Source organism: Perna viridis, chromosome 15 (assembly GCF_037379345.1).
Source record: "Perna viridis isolate PV_CMFRI_1.1 ecotype Kerala chromosome 15, ASM3737934v1, whole genome shotgun sequence".
Classification (NCBI taxonomy): Eukaryota; Metazoa; Mollusca; class Bivalvia; order Mytilida; family Mytilidae; genus Perna; species Perna viridis.
This window is the reverse complement of record NC_142459.1, coordinates 10,693,844-10,714,640: the sequence shown is the minus strand read 5'-3', so window position 1 is coordinate 10,714,640 and position 20,797 is coordinate 10,693,844. Positions and strand designations below refer to the sequence as shown.

Below are 20,797 nucleotides of genomic sequence, written 5' to 3'. Positions count from 1 at the left end.
TTGAAATAAATAAAGATCAATGTACCTTGTTCGAATTGCTATCAACTGCACCCCCCCCCCCAACCTTCACCCTGACTAGTTTTGTCATTTAATATCTATGTTTGATATTTATTTATTTATGACTTTACCGTATATCATGTTTATTGGTCTATTAACATCATTTGCGTTTTACATTTTTTTTTATAAAAAATTAACTAATCTTTAAAGAGTTAAATAATAAATAGATTTTTTTGATCAATATGAACAGTGTATTAGGTCTAGTATTACTATATGATTATCATAATAACTTCAATAATTCAAATTCAAATCAAACTTTAATGAATGAACACGAGTCTAATATTTCTTTATAATATTGATATAATATATAAATATATTATTAGTATATATTGATATTATAATAATATTTATAATATTTCTTTATTAGCAAAATTAAACAAAATAACTATTTTTAAAATGAATTCATTTCTTCGAAATTTGATTGTGTCGTCAGTGAGAAAAACCGCATAAAAGCATTTTCAACTAGAATTCTTCTTCATCGTCATCATCAAAGGAAACAGCATGAAATGGATCGTTGTAATCGTCCCCGTTTTCATTATCTAGGATCATAAAGGTAGGAAAGTCAAACATCTCAGTATAATCTTCTCTTTCATCTTCATCATCATCGTTTTCATCCAAATATGGAATCTGGTTGTTTTTAGCAATATTTATAATCTCATCCTGTAAAGGCAATAATTTCGTACTTAAAATGATCTTTTCGTCTCTATTTGTGATACAGATGCTCCTGTTTTTTTATTTATTTTTTGTTTTTGTTTTTCTGTTTTTCTGTTTTTGTTTTTGTTTTTTATTTTGTTTTGTTTTGTTTTGTTTTTTGTTTTTTGTTTATTTTTTTGTATTGTTTTTTTAATATTTATTTAATTCACGGGGTTTCTGAAATAACACGTCTTTTTTGTTTTTTTGTTTGTCTTTTCTGTTCGGGTCGTTTTTGGTTTTTTTTCTTTGTTTTTTCTTGTTTTTTCTTTTGTTTTGTCTATTTGAATGTTTATTATTGTTTTTTTCTATTTTTTGCATGTATTTTTCATTGAAAGAAATGGGGGACCAACGCACCTTGTCCGAATTAATATCTACTGCACACCACAACCTAACTAGTATTTTTATGTTGTTCTTTTTTCTGTATAAAAGTATCACGTGCTCCATTTATTATTTAATGAGTCTAACACATAATTATTTTTGCCTACAATTGAGTAAAGACATATTTTCAAATGTTTACGAAGCGAAGATATTATAAAGATCCTATCGATATAAATTGGTTTATAGGTCAAGATTTTCATCTACAGTAATACCATATGACTAGATGTAAGTAACCTGAACAAGAATTCGTTGAAATTACCCTACTGTCTCTTTCATGTTTTTCTTTGCAAGTACTAATAATAAATCGTGTTTTCTGTTATGTTTGTTCTTTTTAATGCATAGCGGAGTTTTCTTCACACAAATTCGAAAAGATATATTAGATATTTTGAAATATAGGTAGCCAATATGTTGTATTCATGTTAGAATTTCTGTTATCTGAAGTAGTATAACGCTTAACATACGTAATCTTCAGGCGACATGCTCCTGAAAGAAAGCAGTTTTCGTTGCAGGTCATTAGCAAGGTGTTCATCGTCGTTTATCAATTTCGCATATATCTGCAATTAAACAAGAATACTAGTCTTATTCATATGAGAACATAGTATGCTCATTCTCACTGAACATTCTAAAAGTACGGTAATTCTCGTTTCTCCGTTGTGCAAAGCCTTTAAATATCAAAAAGTACTATCTTTAAAAAAGATAACCGACGCATTTTTCTTCGCATTGTCAGTCTATTATTAAAAAACTAAGTCCGAATTCGATTGTATCTGATGAAAAGTGTGATCACTGTGCTATGTTTGTTATTTCAATTAATAATCTAATTGGGTCAACAAAAAAGTGTATAAATGTAAAAAATGTATTTGATTTTTTTTATATTTAAAAAAAAATATTCCGGAAACAAATGCCCCTACTAGCCTTACAGTTTACGTTTGTTATCAGTTTTGTCCAATAAAATGCAATAATGTAAGCTCCATCAATGAGTAATAGTTAAGCATCACATTAAAAAGATACAGCAAATTCAGAAGTTATTGCACACATTAATTATTGCAATTTTATCCATTTTAATTAAAAATGTACTATTAGTTTTAGCGATTGAGAGAAAAATACCACCATAGTTATGTTAAAAACTTTAAAATGATAAAATTATAGGAAAGATTTTTGAATTCACAGTACTCGAATCTGACATTTTCGACCTCAAAAATCCTCCTTTAGATTTTGTGTTTCTTTCTGGATTGGGACTGAATGTTTGCATGTTAAAACAATGATTATAGGCTTAAACAAAACATTACCATTTTCATGTATTCATTTCCTAGTCTGTAGGCTTCTCCTTTTTCCATTTTTACCAATCTTCCGTCTGTTAAATCTGCAATCATTTGTAGGCGTTCCTGGTAAAAAGATAAGTTTTAAAAATGCGAAAATTATTTCATATTATTAACCATGTAATTTGTCTTTACGTGCGTACTAGGTCTCGATTACTTGTCCAATGCACTGAGCCGGAGATATTATTTTAAGTCAGAACCAACCAGTAGTCACTTCACAAATGCTACGTCGGTACCTTAGAAGCAGCTATTGCATATTTTAAGGCCCTTGGTGTGACTCGCCTGGGGATCGAACCTATTGTATTCTAAGGAGATCATAGAAATATTTTTTGCACTTTGCTGCCATCAGTATATACTAGTATATACATATAAAAATTCAGCCGGGTTGTTGTTTGCTATATGTTGAAATATTACGTATGTACATTTACTAAATATTTTCTGACCTATGATTTACCTGGTTAAAACATCCCACTGGAACACAATAAATCTTTATTTTATCATTCTTGAATTCGTTGCAAATTTCAAACAATTTGAATATACTCTGAAAAAGAAATAGATTATATATGAATCAATGTATTACTCAAAGCTGCTTTTACAGCTGTATATCACTGTTACACTTTTGATTGTGTGGACATTATCAACAGATTCAAGAGGAAAAAATAAATGAACCTGAAGTTCTATTATTCAACAGTATTATTGGAAGGACAAAACCCAATTTCGCCGGTATTTTGTTTATTAAAACATGTAAATGATATAATTAGGCATTTAAATACGTCACGAATCGATGATATATATTTGGTTCATTGAGAAACACCTAGAAAAAACGTGTAACAACAAGAACTTTTTAAAGTACAGACTAGTCTATGGTAAAATAAGAGTTATTGACAATCGAAAGTAAGAAATGGCATTTTGTTGTAGCATTTTTACCAAAAAAATCAAAACATGAAGAATATTCCCGCTTCGGACTCGAACCAAAAACCGCCGCATTTAAAGTAATGCAGACTGTCAAACCAGTTGGGTTTTGGACACTACTTGTTTAATGATGGTTGTGATAAGCTACATTCCGTTTACTGGTTCAGTGTTTATATTTTCTACTAAAAACACATTACCACGATCTTGCGCAAAAAGAAAATGTTCAGAAAAAAAACAAAACAAAATAAAAAATCACACTACGCATAAACTCATACACTGTGATGGTTGAAGAAGTGCAATATGGGATTCCCAACTCAAAATGTTCTATTTAGCATTTATTTTCAACGATTATATGGTCAGAAACCTGGGGAAAATGACCCAGGTCCTTTCTATGAATGAATATATCATTAGATACGCTTGTTATTCAGTGTATATTAGTGACTAATGTATGGTTTTTGGTATATTTCAGTTATTATATATACATGTACATATATATATATATATATATATATATATATATATATATATATATATATATATATATATATATATATATATATATATAATCAAGCCGTTTTTTTATTCTTTTTGCGAAGTTTACGGAATCAGAAATCAAAGAATAGTGAGGAACATATTTTGGCAGTGCTAAAAAATGCTACTTCACACGGGTAATAAGCAGGATTTCCCCATTCATTAAGCATAACAATAAATCAGGTATTATGAAACAAATGTTCAGTTGGGTTTTTCCTGCGTTTAATTTGTTCTCGTGATTTTAATTACAATAAGGCATTCATCATGGTCCATAAAGGGTTATCAAGGGAATCAAGATTAAATCTAAAATCAAAAGAATACAATCCTTAGCCAAAATAATAAGCACAAATCAACAAGCTTAAATGAGTTACTCGGAGTACACTAAAAACTGAGAGCATGGAGCAGGTGCACCGGTAGGGTTAGCATCCTCTGCTTTTTTTCATATAACTTATTGCTTTGAAAAACTTACTTTTTCCTGTTCATCCTTCATATCGGAATTGAGATCGTCAATGTTCATATCACCAATAACACAATCTAACGGTGTTAAATTCCCATCTGAAACCAATATTATTCTAGGATGCAGCTTCAGGGATCTTTCCGATGTTTTTGTTACCGATATTTTTCCTGGATGAGAGAAACACATGTCTAGTAATTGACAACCTGGATGTAATGATATTTCATTTAGTTAATTCATTTATTAGCTTTTATTTAATGCTTGTTTGCGTCTATAATGATGCTTTTATCAAAAGATTTGTCATTTATAATTTGTCTGCATTCCTAGTCCTTCTTCAGTTTTTGTAATATTGATATCAGCATTTTTTTTGTATCGGCGTTTTTTATAAATATTCTATTCCAACTAAAAAAAATAGGAATTTCTCTTTTGTTGAAGATTTTTATATTTTAACTTTTGTCTTCATTACATAAATGATTTTAATTAATTTCCTGATAAAGATTTAATCTATTCGAGGTATTTTGTGGCCTATATTTTCTGAGAAAAAATATCCATAAGCCACTGTCAGTTTGGTATAATTTTTGTAAACGAATAAAAGAATTACTTTATTCTGTAGAAAAACAGATAACTTTTCTTTAGACGATTTTTAGACCAACCTCTTGCCTCAATTACAGCTTTACACATGTACAATCCTCCAACCAGGGGGGATGGTCCTCCAGGTGAAGGTAATTGTTCTGCAAATCAAAATAACATATTTTGACCGGTTGCAATTTAATGATGCATATTGTAATATACAGATTTTGACCGGTTGCAATTTAATGATGCATATTGTAATATACAGATAAGGATTTTGTCGTAATGATGACTGGCGAATTAGCGCGCTATGAATCTTGCTGAAGCCACCATTTCCATCGAAAATACCTGTACAAAGTCAGAACCAATGCGGTGGTTTCTAACTTTTCAGTATATATCATGATATTGCCATTTGTTTTACCCACTTCCGTACATGATTTTTAACTGTTCGGTAATTTTGTTATAAACTTTCTGCTACCTCATAATTTCTCTCTTTAAAGTTTTCAGTACAGCTGTATAAATTCAGATGTGCTTTGAAAGGCAATACCAATGTTTGTTCGTTATATATATATACCATATCATTTAATTACATTTTGATTTAAGTAGGTAGCCCTAGGGTAAGGGACATAACTCTAGAAACCAGTGATATGTTTGTTTTATATTCACTTTCACCAGAGCCTTTCTAACTTTCCTTTGAAACTGAATGAAATCAGTCGAAGTTACTTTGATGCTTACATAAGATTAATGTAAAATTTGGAATACATACGTTCAGATGATTTGTAAGAGTTGTGTACCTTACCCTAGATCTATCATACATTTTGTTTTCATTACTATCTGCTACAAGATTGTAATCATCACTACATAACTTAAATGGTCGCTATCATGAACTCTTGGATCATTACAGTGTATCCATTTACAACATGAAAATTGTTTTGTTCAACATGTTATAGTTCCTCTTTCGTCTACCATCGACTTGACTTTTTATGAGTAACGCGGTGGATGTTTGTAGAAAAGCAGAGGACGCTTACTATACCGGTGAACCTGGTCCATGCTTCAAGTTTTTTAGTGGAGTCCGAGTTTACTTCGAGTTTTCCATTTACTTTTGTTACTTTGTATGTATTATTTTGGTTATTTTATGTTCTTTGTTGAGTGTATCTGTTTTCCATGTCCTGCCTTTGTCCCTGCATGGATTACATTGCTTTGATTTTCGCTAGATTCTTTGTTCCATTGATTACCCTTCCACGTAAGTTTTTTTTCTTAATTTCACTTGTAGACAACAAATGATACAGAATATTTGACCTCGCCATAGATTAATGTAGTTAAATACATAAAGTTAACAACCTAGCTTCTGTTTCACTAAACCATAGTCACAAGTCAAATGGTGTATAACTTCTGTTCGATGACCAAACGTCGCCATTCCAATATTTTCTTGTATTCCAGTATCTTCACGAGTGGCAGCCCTTTCTACATTTTAAAACAAACACTAGTAGTTCACAACTAAAATGGAGATAATGAATATAGGCAAAAATACCGTGTGTAAGCAATGGAATGGTTTAAATATTCAAAACGTGTACATATAAAACAAAGACGATTACCAGACATAATGTTGCGAATTAAATCAAAAACATTACCCAATAAAACTGAAGAGTAAGGAAATTAAAAAAAAACAGACAAAAATACTAAAGCACTTGCAATATGAACTCCCACAATAAAACCGGAAGTGACATCATAAGCTCCGGAAGGGTAAGCAGAGATCTGTTTAAACATTATTTTTATGTTCTTGTATTTCAGTGGGCAAACAAAACCTAAAATTCCCATGAAATGTTATTATTCATTTTAAAAAGTATTCATGATGAATACAAGTATAGATTAACTACGGACTATTTCATTAAAAAGTTCATAACATATGCCAAATCAAATTACTATTAATGTGGTGACCATAGCTCAAAAATGGATTATCCTACACCGTAACGTGTATATATATATACGTATGCAAATTGTATAACGTCAATCTACTCGTACCGCTGTGTTTATAGCGTGGATGTGCTTCAGGATGTTGAGTCACACACAATGAATATCAAATCGTTTGATTCATTTTCCCCTTTCACACCTCTACTATGCATGATTAGTTTGCTGAGGTATTTTCTACGTGTCTTGTCTTTTAAGGAAAAAAATGTGGTATTTTGTCATAAGGTTTATAGAGGCCTTCAAATTTTAAAGAAAAGATTACCACAGAAGTTTTATGGTGGTCATCATGAACTCGTAAATCGTTACGTTGTATCCATCTGCGCCATGAAAACTGATTTGTTCGACGTCTCATATTTTTTCTTTCCTCTTTTGTCTACCCTGGACTTGACTTTGTATGAGCAACTCGACGGTTGTTTGCTAGAAAAGCAGAGGACGCTTACCCTACCGGTCCAGCTGGTCCATGCTTTTTTTTTCAGTTGCTCATTTGCTTTTGTTACTTTGTATGTATTATTTTAGTTACTTTATGTTCTTTGTTGTGTATGTATGTTTCCATGTTGTCCCTGGATTACATTACTCCTTGGAAGATTAATATGAGGGATATGTTTGTAAAGGCATTGAACCAGCTTTTTTCGACTAAATGAGACAGGATCTACAGATGTAACAAAAATATTACATAGAACTACATAATTTCTTTTTTTCATATTTATCGCTATCATTCTTTACCAAACTTACTATCTAATAGGTCTGAAACAAAATTTAGCAAATCTGTGTATGCGGAGCCTTTTATACTTCCGGAAATGTCTAACAAGAGAATTGTATCAGGTGCACATTGCATCTGGAGCTCTTCCAATGAAAGGTTTGAACCTAAAAAAAAGCGTATATTTCAAAATGTTCTTTTCTATCCAAATCATTCTGGAAATACAATTCCCAACAAACATGAATAATGTAATAGATGATCATGTATCATAAACGTCTTAAATATCTTGGTGTAATAATTTTTGCTTGTTTTCGTGGTGGACAGATAAGCGCGAAAATAGTAAGCGCGAAATTGATTTTAACGCTTTTGACACTTCTAATTTTTCAAAACCGCGGGCTATGATATTGCAACTACATTTGTATACTCAGTTGACAGAAATAGCAAAACTTAATCCGTTTACAGTGCTTTGAAATGAAACTCATGAAATAGAAAATTACTCTTCTTATGAGGAGATATATTTGTAGAATTCAATATATTCGATATGTTCCTATGCATATATTCAATCTAAATGACATTTCTAATTAATGGGTTAAATAACACTTCACGTCGTTTTAGTGTTATTTGTTTAAAATTTCAAGAATGAACCTTGACCTTATCAACTTATTTCATGAATTTGAAAATGCGATGAACACCAAGAAGACTTTCTTCCGTATAATGCAACAGGCCCAAAAATGAGAGATACTCAATATTCCGCTGAAAAATTCCAAGGTATGACATCAAAAATTCTGAATACAACAGTGGCAAACAAACGCTTAAATGTTTTAGATGCTTTGGGCATATCAGAAAGGCATACAATGATATCTGTTTAATGACTAACACGTCAACTTATGAAATTCACGACAATATTTTCATATTGTTGTTATCTTTGTTCCTTTCTGAAAATCTTGGTTCCCATGATTACTCTTTCATTTGAATTTAATATACATAGAAAATGGTAATTGTAAATACATTTTATAAAGGTTGATTCCTTTTTATCTGTTTTTATCATCAAAATTTAATTAAGTTTTATTTACGGTATGGAGACCACAAGTTTTAAGTATATATATCATAAATGAACCCGTAGATCTTATGTAAATAGGATTCACCTATTTGGGTTTCACACTCATACTTCCGCCTCCACTTCACCTCAGTCATTGCTTCTTTGGAAAATCCAAACACTTGCGCTGGCGTCTTTCGAGCTGAGCTTCCTTGATATTCATAAATATTTCTACTTAACATCAATATTATCAAATCTTTTTGTCATGTTATTTTAAGTAATTCTCCATCGAAGAATCAGGCAAAATGTGAATGAGTGTGGCAATTGAAGGAAGAAACGCCATAGAGTTTGTTGCATTAACCAAGTATTTATACCTGACAACCACAAAAAGTCATCAAAGAATTTGTCAAATTTGCCTTTTTAAAATATTGATAGGTAGAATTTAATTGAAATGCACTATGGAAAAATTGCGGGAAATTTAGATATGTAACATTTGCTACTTTGCTACTTTGCATACCTCTTACTTCTGCCTCTCCTTTTTCCCTGGAAAATTTATGTTGTGGTTAAATTTAAATGTATTTCATTTTTTTCAGAGATTTTTGTACTATATTCGACATCTTACAATTAGGCTTCTGAGACAGGTTTATTTTGTAATAAAATTGAAGTCATCTCTATATAAGTTTTCTGGTCGTTCTTATTCACTCTTTTATCATCGTGGTGAATCCATTTTTACCATGCGAATCGGTTTGTTCAATGTGTTTTCCTTTCCTCTTTAGTCAAACAAAGTCTTGTCATTTTGATAGCAATTCGACGGGCAGAGGACGCTTATCCTACCGGTCCATGCTCCCAGTGTTGGTGGAATAGTGTTGCTCATTTGCGTTTGTGTTTTTGTTCGCCATATTTCGGTTGTTTCATGTACTTTGTTGTGTGTGTCCTTTTTCCCTTTCTGTTCTTTATCGTTGGAATAAACTCTTTTGATTTCTCCTCGAATGTTGGTTCCCTTTATAACTCCCTTGTTCAATGTTTTGCATTACAATTTAAAGACTAATTTGTTGATTAAAAAAATGTTTTTCAATGTTTGCACCAAGCTATGCGATATATCCACATTAAAGGCAGTTTACCCAACATAAAGGCGGTCTATGAACAAGTGTTAATTGTCACATGGTTTGTTATGTAGTTATATTAGAAAAAAAATAACATGATTTCACTTCTAGTCGAAGCCAGTCCTTGTTTAGATTGGATTCGTAATCATAACATTATGCAGCCTATATAAATCGCGGACTACGAACCATTTGATATATTGAGGTCTAAGTACCTACATAGTTCCTAAAGTGAAAATTATGTTCCTCAAAGAGAACCAACCAACCAATCAGTAGGCTCATTTTAAATGCCATATACACTATTTAATAAATTGAATAATTTTTTTTTATTTTTTCTATATATATATATATATATATTATTGTTAATGTCTTTGTTTTAGTTTTAGTTTTTGTTTTTTTTAGTTTTTTTTATGAAATAATCATTTTTTTACAATTTGATGTGATAGTTACTGATGTTAAAAATTGCTCCTTTAGTTTTTTCTTTCCATACTAATACGATAAGAGCTGCAGAAAATCAGGGCCGAGTATATCTTTTATAATGACAATTGTTTGTTTACTTACTTTTTTCTTACTTCTCTTAAATATATGATTTCTTCTTCGTCCATGCCTTCAACAGAATCATCAACTAGCATGTCCTCTAAAGATCGGACTGTTCCATCTAAGGCCTTAATTGTTATTTTTGGTACTTTTATCGCTGTTTTCTGTTTAATTGGAAAGGACAATGCTTCTGTTTCATCATATCTTGATTTTCTGTCTGAGAGCTCCTCATTTGCGCTGAAACCAGGTGCCAAAACTGACTTGCTAAATGGCTGTTTGTCTCTTGGTTCAGATGTCGTTAGGATCTTTTTTGTATCTTCATTAAGAGTCCTTTCATGCGCTTCAATTTTTAATAATGGTAAAACATGGAATGTTACATCTGACCTTATATATATTGTCATATGTTGATAAGTTAATAAACCTGTGAGTTAAGGACGTAGGCCTAAGGTAAGGGACACAACTTTTGCATATCATTGTAACGTTTGTATTCAAGCTCTTTAGATCAATCTCATGTAAGCAGTAACTTGCGTTGATTTTATTCTGTTTCAAGTGAAAGATTGGAAGGTATTGGTAAAAATGAATATGATACAAAAATATAACTGATTTAAAGAGTTATGTCCCTTACACTAGGTCTACCTCCTTAAGTACTCATGCCATGTACAAACGTTAGATCCACGATAGAAAGCTTAATTTCGCCATCAAAATCGAGATATGGATGACGGATTTGCCATTATGATTGCTTCAATAAGGTAGAGACAAAATGACAGATTCAATTTGGATAGGGTAAAATTAATGAGCGTGATTCAGTAGGGAGTACGCTGTCATATGTGAAAACATGCCCAAAGGGTGGTATGTCATACTCATCCATTTCCAGTCCTTTTATTTTTGAAAAGTCGTTTTAGTATGTTTTTGTTTTAAACATGAAGTCGTTATAACGAAAATGTTAAAGATTTCTTGTGGTTGTAGTTATTTGAAAAAAAGAGGTTTTACAATTTTGCTTAATTTTCTTATATCTGAAACACTTTCATGTAATGATTGAACGAATTGCACACATAATACCGTTTCAAAAAGCACATATTTCTCTCAACATTATGCAATATCAATATTGTTTTGTCACAATCTATTAATTCAAAACCATGTTCATTCTAGAGATAGGAATATAACTTTTTCGTACATTTATTTATCCAAATTCTGATGTATATAATAATGAATTGAATGTAAAAAAATAACTCACATCCTTCTTCAACACACATGTCCTTTTCCCTAGGAACCGATAAAAAACATGCAAATGTTAATTTTATAATGAACATCATTCAAATTACATTTTTAAAATAATTTATGATAAAAAAATAATGTCAAAAATTCATTTGGTTTTTATACGTAAATTATGATTCCATATTTTTTTCTTTTATTTTAAACACCGGTTTTTAGAAGTTGGCAATTAAACTTAAAATCTTGATTACTTCATTCTTAAGATATTTCCTTAAAATAAGATGAAAGGTTCTTTAAAATCGCAATGACAGCAAGTTTCTTTTTGAAAACAGTATTTATTTCGTATTGGTTCTATGGGGGGAAATAAAAAATTCGACAAAATTTTGGAACGGTGCTGTAGTCAAGTCAGAGAAACTATTCAATGTAAGACTTACTCATATGTGATACAATCATCAATGTCAGATATGTTAAATGACTTTGTTCTGACGAGGACCTCTTTTGCGGCAACAATCCTCTTGGTACCATCCAATTTATTAATAGTTATACTTGGAAGGGAAATTCGTTGACCTTGAAGAGGTTTGCATTTCCAGGAAGGCATAACAATGTCCGGAAATTCATGTTCATCCTCTATACGGCCATCAGTCGTTGTTTCATGGAACACTTGGTCGTCATCCAATCTGGTTGTTCCAGTTGCAGTCATACAACTTCCTGTATCTGTCTTGTGCTTCGGATTCTGAATATCCGTGGTGTCTTGTTTCTTCTCGCTTTGATCATGTACAACAGTCAAGGGATCATTAGGATCTAATGATATCGAAATATTGTCCAGTGGTTGAGGGCAAGGGACAACTGTAGAGGTCCTGTCTAAATAGTTTTGGTCTTCATTTATATCTCCTTCAAATGGAACTCCGACGACATTTTGAAGATCGTGAGACTGTTGTGTACCCACATCTAAAGCATTTGTCAGATAATTTGCACCGGTCTCGTTTTTTCGCAAACTTTCATCTGAAGAAGATGAAACATTCTCCGAACAATTTATTGTGTCATCTGACGAAACTATCAAATCTAAATCTGATTTTATCGCTTCTCCGTCAAGTTGGTGTTCTTCCCTTTTGGTGCTTTTGATGCAAATAATATCTTCTGACTGGCTAAATGCCAAACCCTTAAGTTCTTCATTTTCACCGATAAAAGAAAAAAGATAAATCTACAGAATGTGTCGATCTTTCTTCTTAATAGACATATCTGCTCTATTAATAGAAAGTGTCATTGTTTTATTCAACGTATCATAGTTTCTTTTCCTTGTTTGTTTATCAAGGACTTGATTTTTTTTAGCAACTCGGCTGGTTTTTCTAGAAAAGCTGAGGACGTTTACCCTACCGGTGCATCTGGTCCATGCTCCAAGTTTTGAGTGGAGTCCGAGTTGCTCATTTGCTTTTGTTACTTAGTAAGTCCGATTTCATTTACTTCATGTTGTTCGTTGTTTTCATTTTGATTACCGCTATATCCTTCATTACTGTTTTGAACCAAGTTTCAAAAGCATCTACTAAATTCATAATCTTAGATATATATTTAAACTGAAACAATAATGTTAAAAACAACCGCAATAATGAAAAAGTAATACACAGATAAATTTGCCACAGATAAGAATCATATTGTTTGCATCATATGACTGTCATGTAAATTGAGCACCATATGGTAATTATATGATTCGTTCTACATATGATAATCGCATGATTTCATATGATAATCATATGTTTTTTCACAAACATATGATTGTCATATGTTTTCAAACCAACATTAACACATGAGAATAATATGATAATTGTATGACTATCATATGTTAGATATCATATGATTTTCATATGATTACCATATGATTATCATATGAATCGAGGACCACATGATTATCATGTGTGGCACATATGACTGTGTAATACATTTTGTAGTTACGTTATGCTTATATCGTTCATACGTTTAAATGTTGTCTTCACCTTAATTTTATTCGTAATATTTATTTTCTGAAAGGTTGCTTCCCTGATATCAACTCTTAATATAATGTATAACCTGATTTGGTACTGTGTTTTCATGTAAATATTAATCATTTTTCATATAATAACTATGTGTTTTGTTTCACTTAAAGTAACAATTACTTAAGAATCATTATTCAAATGAAATTCAAACATCATAGAAAGCCCTCCATCGTATAATCAGTGCCCAAAACTAACATAAAAAAATTAGGCTAATTACGATAATATGATAACAACATGAGAACAATTATCACGAACAATAAGTTTACAATCAACATGCTTACCATCTTTAACAATGACATTTATTTTCCCTTTGAACAAGACTCCATCAGGCAAGGTGGCGTCGCACTCCATACTATCTAAAAAATAATTCTAATGAAACTGAAGTATATGCAATATTGTACAAGTTTTGAAACGTTTAACATGGGCATTTTACCATGTATACACCATGCATCGTACACGTGGCATCCTGAAATGCATTATGTATATTTCAAACTGATTTATTCAACGGGTCATAGTTTTCCTTTCCTCGTTTGACTTGACTTTTTATGAGCAACTCGGCGGGTGTTTCTAGAAAAGCAGAGGACGCTTACCCTACCGGTGCACCTGGTCCATGCTCCCAGTTTTTATTGGAGTCCGAGTTGCTCATTTACTTTTGTTACTTTGTATGTATGATTTTAGTTACTTTATGTTCTTTGTTGTGTATGTCTGTTTTCCATGTCTTTGGTCTTTGGTCTTTGTCCCTGGATTACATTCTTTTGATTACCGCTATAACCTTGGTTCCCTTGATTACTCTTTCAAAAATAATTACTGATCGAATAGATCTTTGATGTAGGTTGAAATTGTTTCTCTTAATTTCAGCACGAAACTGCATGTTAATACAAATCGCTCATAAGAGAATTACTAATATAACAGGGTTTAAAAAAAATAATAAAAACTAATTCATACCATTATTGTAATTTGTTTCTACTATTTTTTCATCATTTAGAAGAACGTGCATTTAACGCACTTTGTGCAAGTGAACAATGTCAAAGACGATCACCGAAAGAGTGAGCGTTTTCCATTGTATAAATGTTGGAAGGATTATCTTTCTACAAAGTTCAGTTCACTTGTTGTATGTGTTACATGTGTATTTACTTAGGTATTTAATTCAAATTCACTGAAAACAATATTTTTTCATCATTGTCCTTCCTTTTACAAACGCTCAAACTCCCCCCTTTATTGTACATGAATGGATGATTTATTAATTATTAAATTATACTTTATTATATATTACCTTCATTACTCCTTTCGTCATCCCGGTTAGATGGCTCTAGAACACCAGACACGATAGTATCAAGGTGATTTAATAACAAGGCATCAATCAATGTTAAGACGTGTTCGGTCTTTCCTTTGAAAATGTCTATAAGGAATTCGAGACATTCTAGATTACCATTTTGACATCCGTCAATCAGTTTACAAAACTTATGTTCATCTATCATGTTACGATCTCTAAACACGTCCGCTATACTATCAAGATTCATCTCCTCTGTTATAATGTCAACTACTCTCAGTAGATTCTGCCGAAGTGTGTTTATATCTAATAAATTTAATTACACATTATATGTATATTGTGAATATGACTTCATGTGTTCAGAGCGTTACGGCTTTTTTTTTTAAATAAAACATTTACATTCACATGTACACTACACAGGCGAAATTATTTTACAAGACTTTCCACCGGACTGAGCAAATAAACTTTGTGACACAGTTCACATTAAATTCGCGTGAATCGAGTCTTCACATGCAATTCGTGTTGAGTGAATTTAACGTGAAAATTAGGGTAATTTCATGTAGAGTTTACGCGAATTTCATGTGAAGCTCTATTAACACAAATTTCACATGAAAAATATTTGCCTGTGTAGTTATTAATTGGCAAACTTCGTATGATTATGGTCATATGACATTTCAATATTTATATTAAAACCCCAGACATATCACATACAGTGTAAATTCCAGATGTACAGGCTTTTTGTCAATAGATTTTTCCTATATTACAGAATGTTTTATGGGTTCTGAAATTACTATTAAAACTAAATCTCTTTGGTTAAAAACTACCATCCATAAAGAAATTTAATGATACATTTTTTGTGTTATATCGGCGTGTAAAAGCATTTTTTGTGTTATATCGGTGTGTAAAAACATTGACAGTAGCATATTTGATATTAAACATCAAACATTCTATTGTTTTTATTACATTTGAAATATTCCTTTATTTAAATTCTATTTTATTTTTAGTAATACAAAGAAAATAAGAGATACATTGTGTTCAATTAGAATAGTCCACTTAATTGTTGTCGAGGCCTATACAAATAACAAGAAGAAGTATTTTCCAATTCATAATGATTTACATCATAAAACATCATTTGTAAAGTCGATTATATACCAAATAAGAAAATCGTATCGAATCATCTATACAGTAAATGAAATTATTAATTAAATAACTATAAAATACAAAAGAAACAATCACATATAAATGATGCAAAAATATACCTATAGCTCTACTCCTTTCCCATAAATTTATCATCCGTGATACATAATGCATTTTCCTCTTTTCAATTACATCAACTAGTATATCAAATGATTGTTCCGCTTCAATAATCTGTAGAAATGTTTCTGTCCTTTTTCGTCTGTCTTTGATGTCTCGAAAGTTGATGTTTACAAATGCCGTAAAATTGGCAGGAAACGACTCCACAAGAAGCAGCGGTTCTATTTCCTCAACCAAAAATTGCCTGCTTGCAATTAAGATATTGGTATATTCTTTAGAAGATTCTAGCAAACAATAGGACGAAGTTGCAAAATCACCTGTAAAATTAAATGTTGTTTTCATAAAGTGTAAGTGTCAGGCAAAATGGAGAAAATCAAAAACATGCATGTCAGAACAATACCGATCTGATAGTATAATTTTATTCAAGGGTGTTTTCTCTTTTTTTTAAAAGACCATTATTTGATCTATGCATTTGCTCAGATATTTGTCAAAAGAACCTTAGAAAATTAGGTTTTTGACAAAGTTATCTGCCGTTATAATGTTCATTTTCAATGTATTGCAATGAAATTGCCTCATGATATGAAAAATCTTGTCTGTTTTCTATTATTCTGATGGTTCAAATAGTCAAATTACACTATCAAAATATTTTTTATTCACACCATGTTTCACTTACTGCCTGATGCTTACAGAGACTGACACTTAATATTCTTTGCAGTTTAGAGTATGTACTACATCTTAATGACGATTCAATTACAGTGAATATTGCCTATACTAATACTCTGTAGGATTTTTGAATTGTTTGGTTTCGACAATTTAAATCGATATGATTGATTGATTGATAGTTGAGGTTTAACGTCCGAGCAGCAATATTTCAGCTATATTCAGACTATGAACATGAAATAATGATGAAATAAAAAATGGGATAGACACAAGGATAAAAGGACAAATTTTGAATGCCACTAGAAAAAGGGGGGATGGGTAAGGTCGGGCAATTTAGCCCCTTGTGGTGGAGCGGAAAGGTTCCTACTCCTATCGAATACCACAGCAGGGTTCTTTAACGTGCGAGGAATGTGGCATCGTTCCCAACATGAAAATACTTTTAAAAAAAGTCTGCTGTAGATAAGTTTCAGGAATATTCACGCTATGTCAAACCTCTCGTTATTTTCCTCTTGTGTTTATTTAGACAATAGCATTATTTAATACCAAAAAAAAAATACCAATTATGTATATGTGTATATTGCTGTACACGTTTTTTTTAAGGAATAATCTCTTATCAGCAGATTTATAATCAAATATGTAGAAAGATCATAGTTGTAATCAAGAAGTACTCATAACCAAAACTTAAAGGTTCTACCACGTGCAGTAAAAGGAATGAAGCATCAGTGTTTAAATATATTTAAAATTTGTAATGGTAAATATGACAAATAAAATATGATACAATTCGGGTTCATACAAGACTGAGTACTAAATTTAGTACCTAAATCGCCTAATCGAGACAAACATTTGTGAAACATGATACTTATAGTTACATAAAGACGTTTATAATTCTTTGTAAAACCTACTTGATATTTCTTTTACAGTAAGTTTATGTTCCGTAAGAGTGATGTCAATTGAAAATTCTCCACAAAGTAGACGATATTTCACTTCATCTTTTTCGAAAGCTTGTTTCAATGCTGTGACCAAGTGGCCCTTGGTAATGCTCTGTTTAAAATTTCTTGTACAAGCACTAGTTAGTGGTTCAATGAAAATAATTATGGAACCATCCTTATATCCAGTTATTTTAAATCCGTCTTTCATCAACTGTGAAAATACTTCCTCTTTGATGGAATCTACAATTCTCTTGTTGTCCCCAATTTCAGGAGGAAATTTTATAGTCATTATTAACGGAACTTTTAAACCATGTTTTCCTTCTGACAAAAAGAACTTGGCCATTGAAAAATCTGTTTTTAATGAAATGATGTTTGCGTTGTTTTTTGTTCAAGTTTCTTTTTTTATTTTATTTTTTTTATTTTATTTTTTTTCTTTTACATTCTTCCTTTGTTTCTTTGTTTGTTTGTTTGTTTTGTAAAATTGTATTACGACTTTAAGTACTCTTTCATTTGTATAAAGATCAAAGTTAATAAGCTTAAAAACGGCTAAAGTTATATTGATTGATTAATTGTCGTTTAACTTCCCATGGCGGGTATTCTGCCATATAATATTCCAACACACTTTGTTGTACTAGAAAGAGTAATCAAGGGAGCCAAGATTATAGCGGTAATCAACAGAATGTAATCCAGGGACAAAGACCAGACATGGAAAAGAGGCAAACGCAACAAAGAACATAGAGTAACTAAAATCATACATACAAAGTAACAAAAGCGAATGAGCAATTCGGACTCCACTAAAAACTGGGATCATGGACCAGGTGCACAGGTAGGGTAAGCGTTCTGTGCTTTTCTAGAAACACACGCCGAGTTGCTCATAAAAAGTCAAGTCCAGGGTAGACGAAAGAGGAAAGGAAAACTATGACAGCACCCCATACTTTATTCTAACTTGGATCGTCGATCTATTCGCTAAATTCCGCTATTTGGCGGCGAAGCAGCGAGTATCGGTTCAGTTCAGTTTAAGCTAGCAAACTGGCTTCTGGAAGACGGTTATGTAGCTACAAAATCGAAGTCATAGCTACAGACGTTTTATGGTCGTCATCATGAACTCGTGGATTGTTTTGGTGTATCCATCTGCGCCATGAAAACTAATTTATTCAACGTGACATAGTTTTCATTCCTCATTTGTCTACCCCGAACTTGACTTCATGAGCACCTCGGCGGGTATTTAGTGGAGTCCTAGTTGCTCATTTGCTTGTGTTAGTTTGTAAATATGATTTTAGTTACTTCATGTTCTTTGTTGTGTATGTCTGTTTTCCACGTCTGGTCTTTGTCCCTGGATTACGCTATTTTGATTACCGCTATAACCTTGATTCCTTTGAATATTCTTTAAATTCTTTTATGTGTCTCAGACGAAGATCGATACAATCCACGCTACTCCGTGACCATTGGGGCGGTTCTTAAATAGTACTAAGATTATAGCTTATCTTATGCCGGAGAAAATTAAACATCCGGATGTGTCAATTGTGGGACAATACTCATTCGAGTTTGTGTCATACGTGTCAGTTTGCTAATACTTTCGATGCAATCATATATGGCCATTGCATTTAGAACCATACGAAAATATTTAGAGAAAAAACATACCATCAGTGTCACAAGATATATAAAACCTATCCTCCATATTAACAACAGTAGTTTGACTTCTAACATGCCCTGAAGAATAATAACGCAGACGAGAATCAATTATTATTTGAAATTTGAAGACAAAGTTGGTACATAAAAAAAATTTGTGAATTATGATCAATGCTATTTGTCACTTTCTGTTTTTGTATTTTGTTGGGGGGGTGTTTTTGTGTTTGTTTGTTATTTGTTGTCTTTTGCTCGTATTTCAATTTTTTAACTTTCCGTTACCCGCCAAATGAATGTTCTAAATTTTTTCGCCATTTGATGTTTTGTATGTTTTCACAATTTTGGATTATGTTCTTTTTTATGTTTGTATTATATTCAATTTCACCAAAACCTCTAAAGCTTTTGTTTGAAGGTGAATAAAATGAATTCATGTGAATTCGATGCTTACATAAGATGGGTGTAAAATGCTGAATACAAACGTTTGAATGATTTTAAAGAATCCTCCGCCAACCAAAGGTTCTCTTTCAAGAAGATTATTTAAATCTCTGTCACTTGAAAGGCACTGATCACTGTATAGGATTCGTGTATTCATTCGAATTTCCTTGATTCCCTTTCCAGTAATATCATCTAACAAAAAATACTTTAAAGGACATGTAATACTTTTTTTATTTGGAAACTTATAAATTAATTTTACAAACCTGTAACTGGTGTTCGTTGAAGAGCTTCTAGAATGCGTTTATATCCCCTCGCATCGGATGAATTCAGAGTATGTATTAGGTATTGATATGAACCATTACTAATCGTTTCTAGAACAGCTTGGACGAACATTTCTGACATCTCTTTCCTCGTTTGTGGAGAATTCAACAGATCTTCATATTGGTCCAAATCAAATATGATGTTTTCTAGGAAGTCATCTATATGTTTTTTAGGCATCAATTCTTTCTCCAATACAGAGCGTACCGTAGTTATTTGCTGTTTACACTGTTCAGAATCAATGCCTTAGTATAACGATAAAAAGGGAATTTATGTGTTTTACGAGCTTTAATGTTAATTCTGAAATTATTGCAATGTTGTTATTATTAAACAAAATACAAATTGCTGTTGCTATAAGCCAGGCAGAAGTTTTTAGATTACTAAAGCGGAATTTCTGGAACTATCATTAAACATAGAACCCATTTATTCCTGTAGAAAATCTCATATAGCAATGACTATTGCATGCAATATTTTTATTATACATGGATTTTACTATTGCTCACTAAAATGCCAATAACACGTGACATGATACGTCAGTTCAAACATTTTAAACAATATATCTGTAATATTTCAGTTCAACAGTGGATTCCGAGTTGCTCATTTACTTTTGTTACTTTGTATGTATGATTTTAGTTGCTTTAAGTTCTTTGTTGTGGATGTCTGTTTTCCATGTCTGGTCTTTGTCCCTGGATTACATTCTTTTGATTACCACTATAACCTTGGTTCCCTTGATTTCTCTTTCAAACATTGTTAACAATATATCTGTAATGACTTCAAGGATTTCTTTGACGAAGTATATGGTGTGTTACCAGAATAA

At 31.7% G+C, this 20,797-nt stretch overlaps 1 protein-coding gene across 9 annotated transcripts in view; it reads right to left on the bottom strand.

Annotated features, from left to right (window-relative positions):
- Positions 1–295: 295 nt before the first annotated feature.
- Positions 296–20,797, bottom strand: part of LOC148596903 (uncharacterized) — a 33,221-nt gene continuing 12,719 nt past the window's right edge. For 4 of the 9 annotated variants that reach the window (XM_088563953.1, XM_088563949.1, XM_088563955.1 and 1 more), the window contains 19 exons: positions 19,926–20,225; positions 19,243–19,311; positions 17,575–17,922; positions 16,018–16,329; positions 14,762–15,064; positions 13,771–13,844; positions 11,896–12,641; positions 11,484–11,512; positions 10,274–10,589; positions 9,130–9,155; positions 8,722–8,823; positions 7,612–7,743; positions 6,253–6,375; positions 4,995–5,072; positions 4,357–4,511; positions 2,899–2,985; positions 2,415–2,510; positions 1,590–1,682; positions 296–717 (listed from right to left, as the gene is read on the bottom strand). In XM_088563953.1, the coding sequence (XP_088420079.1) occupies positions 520–717; positions 1,590–1,682; positions 2,415–2,510; positions 2,899–2,985; positions 4,357–4,511; positions 4,995–5,072; positions 6,253–6,375; positions 7,612–7,743; positions 8,722–8,823; positions 9,130–9,155; positions 10,274–10,589; positions 11,484–11,512; positions 11,896–12,641; positions 13,771–13,844; positions 14,762–15,064; positions 16,018–16,329; positions 17,575–17,922; positions 19,243–19,311; positions 19,926–20,225 (3,587 nt within the window). In that variant the 3' untranslated portion in view covers positions 296–519. Of the gene's footprint in view, positions 718–1,589; positions 1,683–2,414; positions 2,511–2,898; positions 2,986–4,356; positions 4,512–4,994; positions 5,073–6,252; positions 6,409–7,611; positions 7,744–8,721; positions 8,824–9,129; positions 9,156–10,273; positions 10,590–11,483; positions 11,513–11,895; positions 12,642–13,769; positions 13,845–14,761; positions 15,065–16,017; positions 16,330–17,574; positions 17,923–19,242; positions 19,312–19,925; positions 20,226–20,797 lie in introns of those variants that run through there. The other 5 variants (XM_088563951.1, XM_088563952.1, XM_088563954.1 and 2 more) reach the window with 5 other exon arrangements.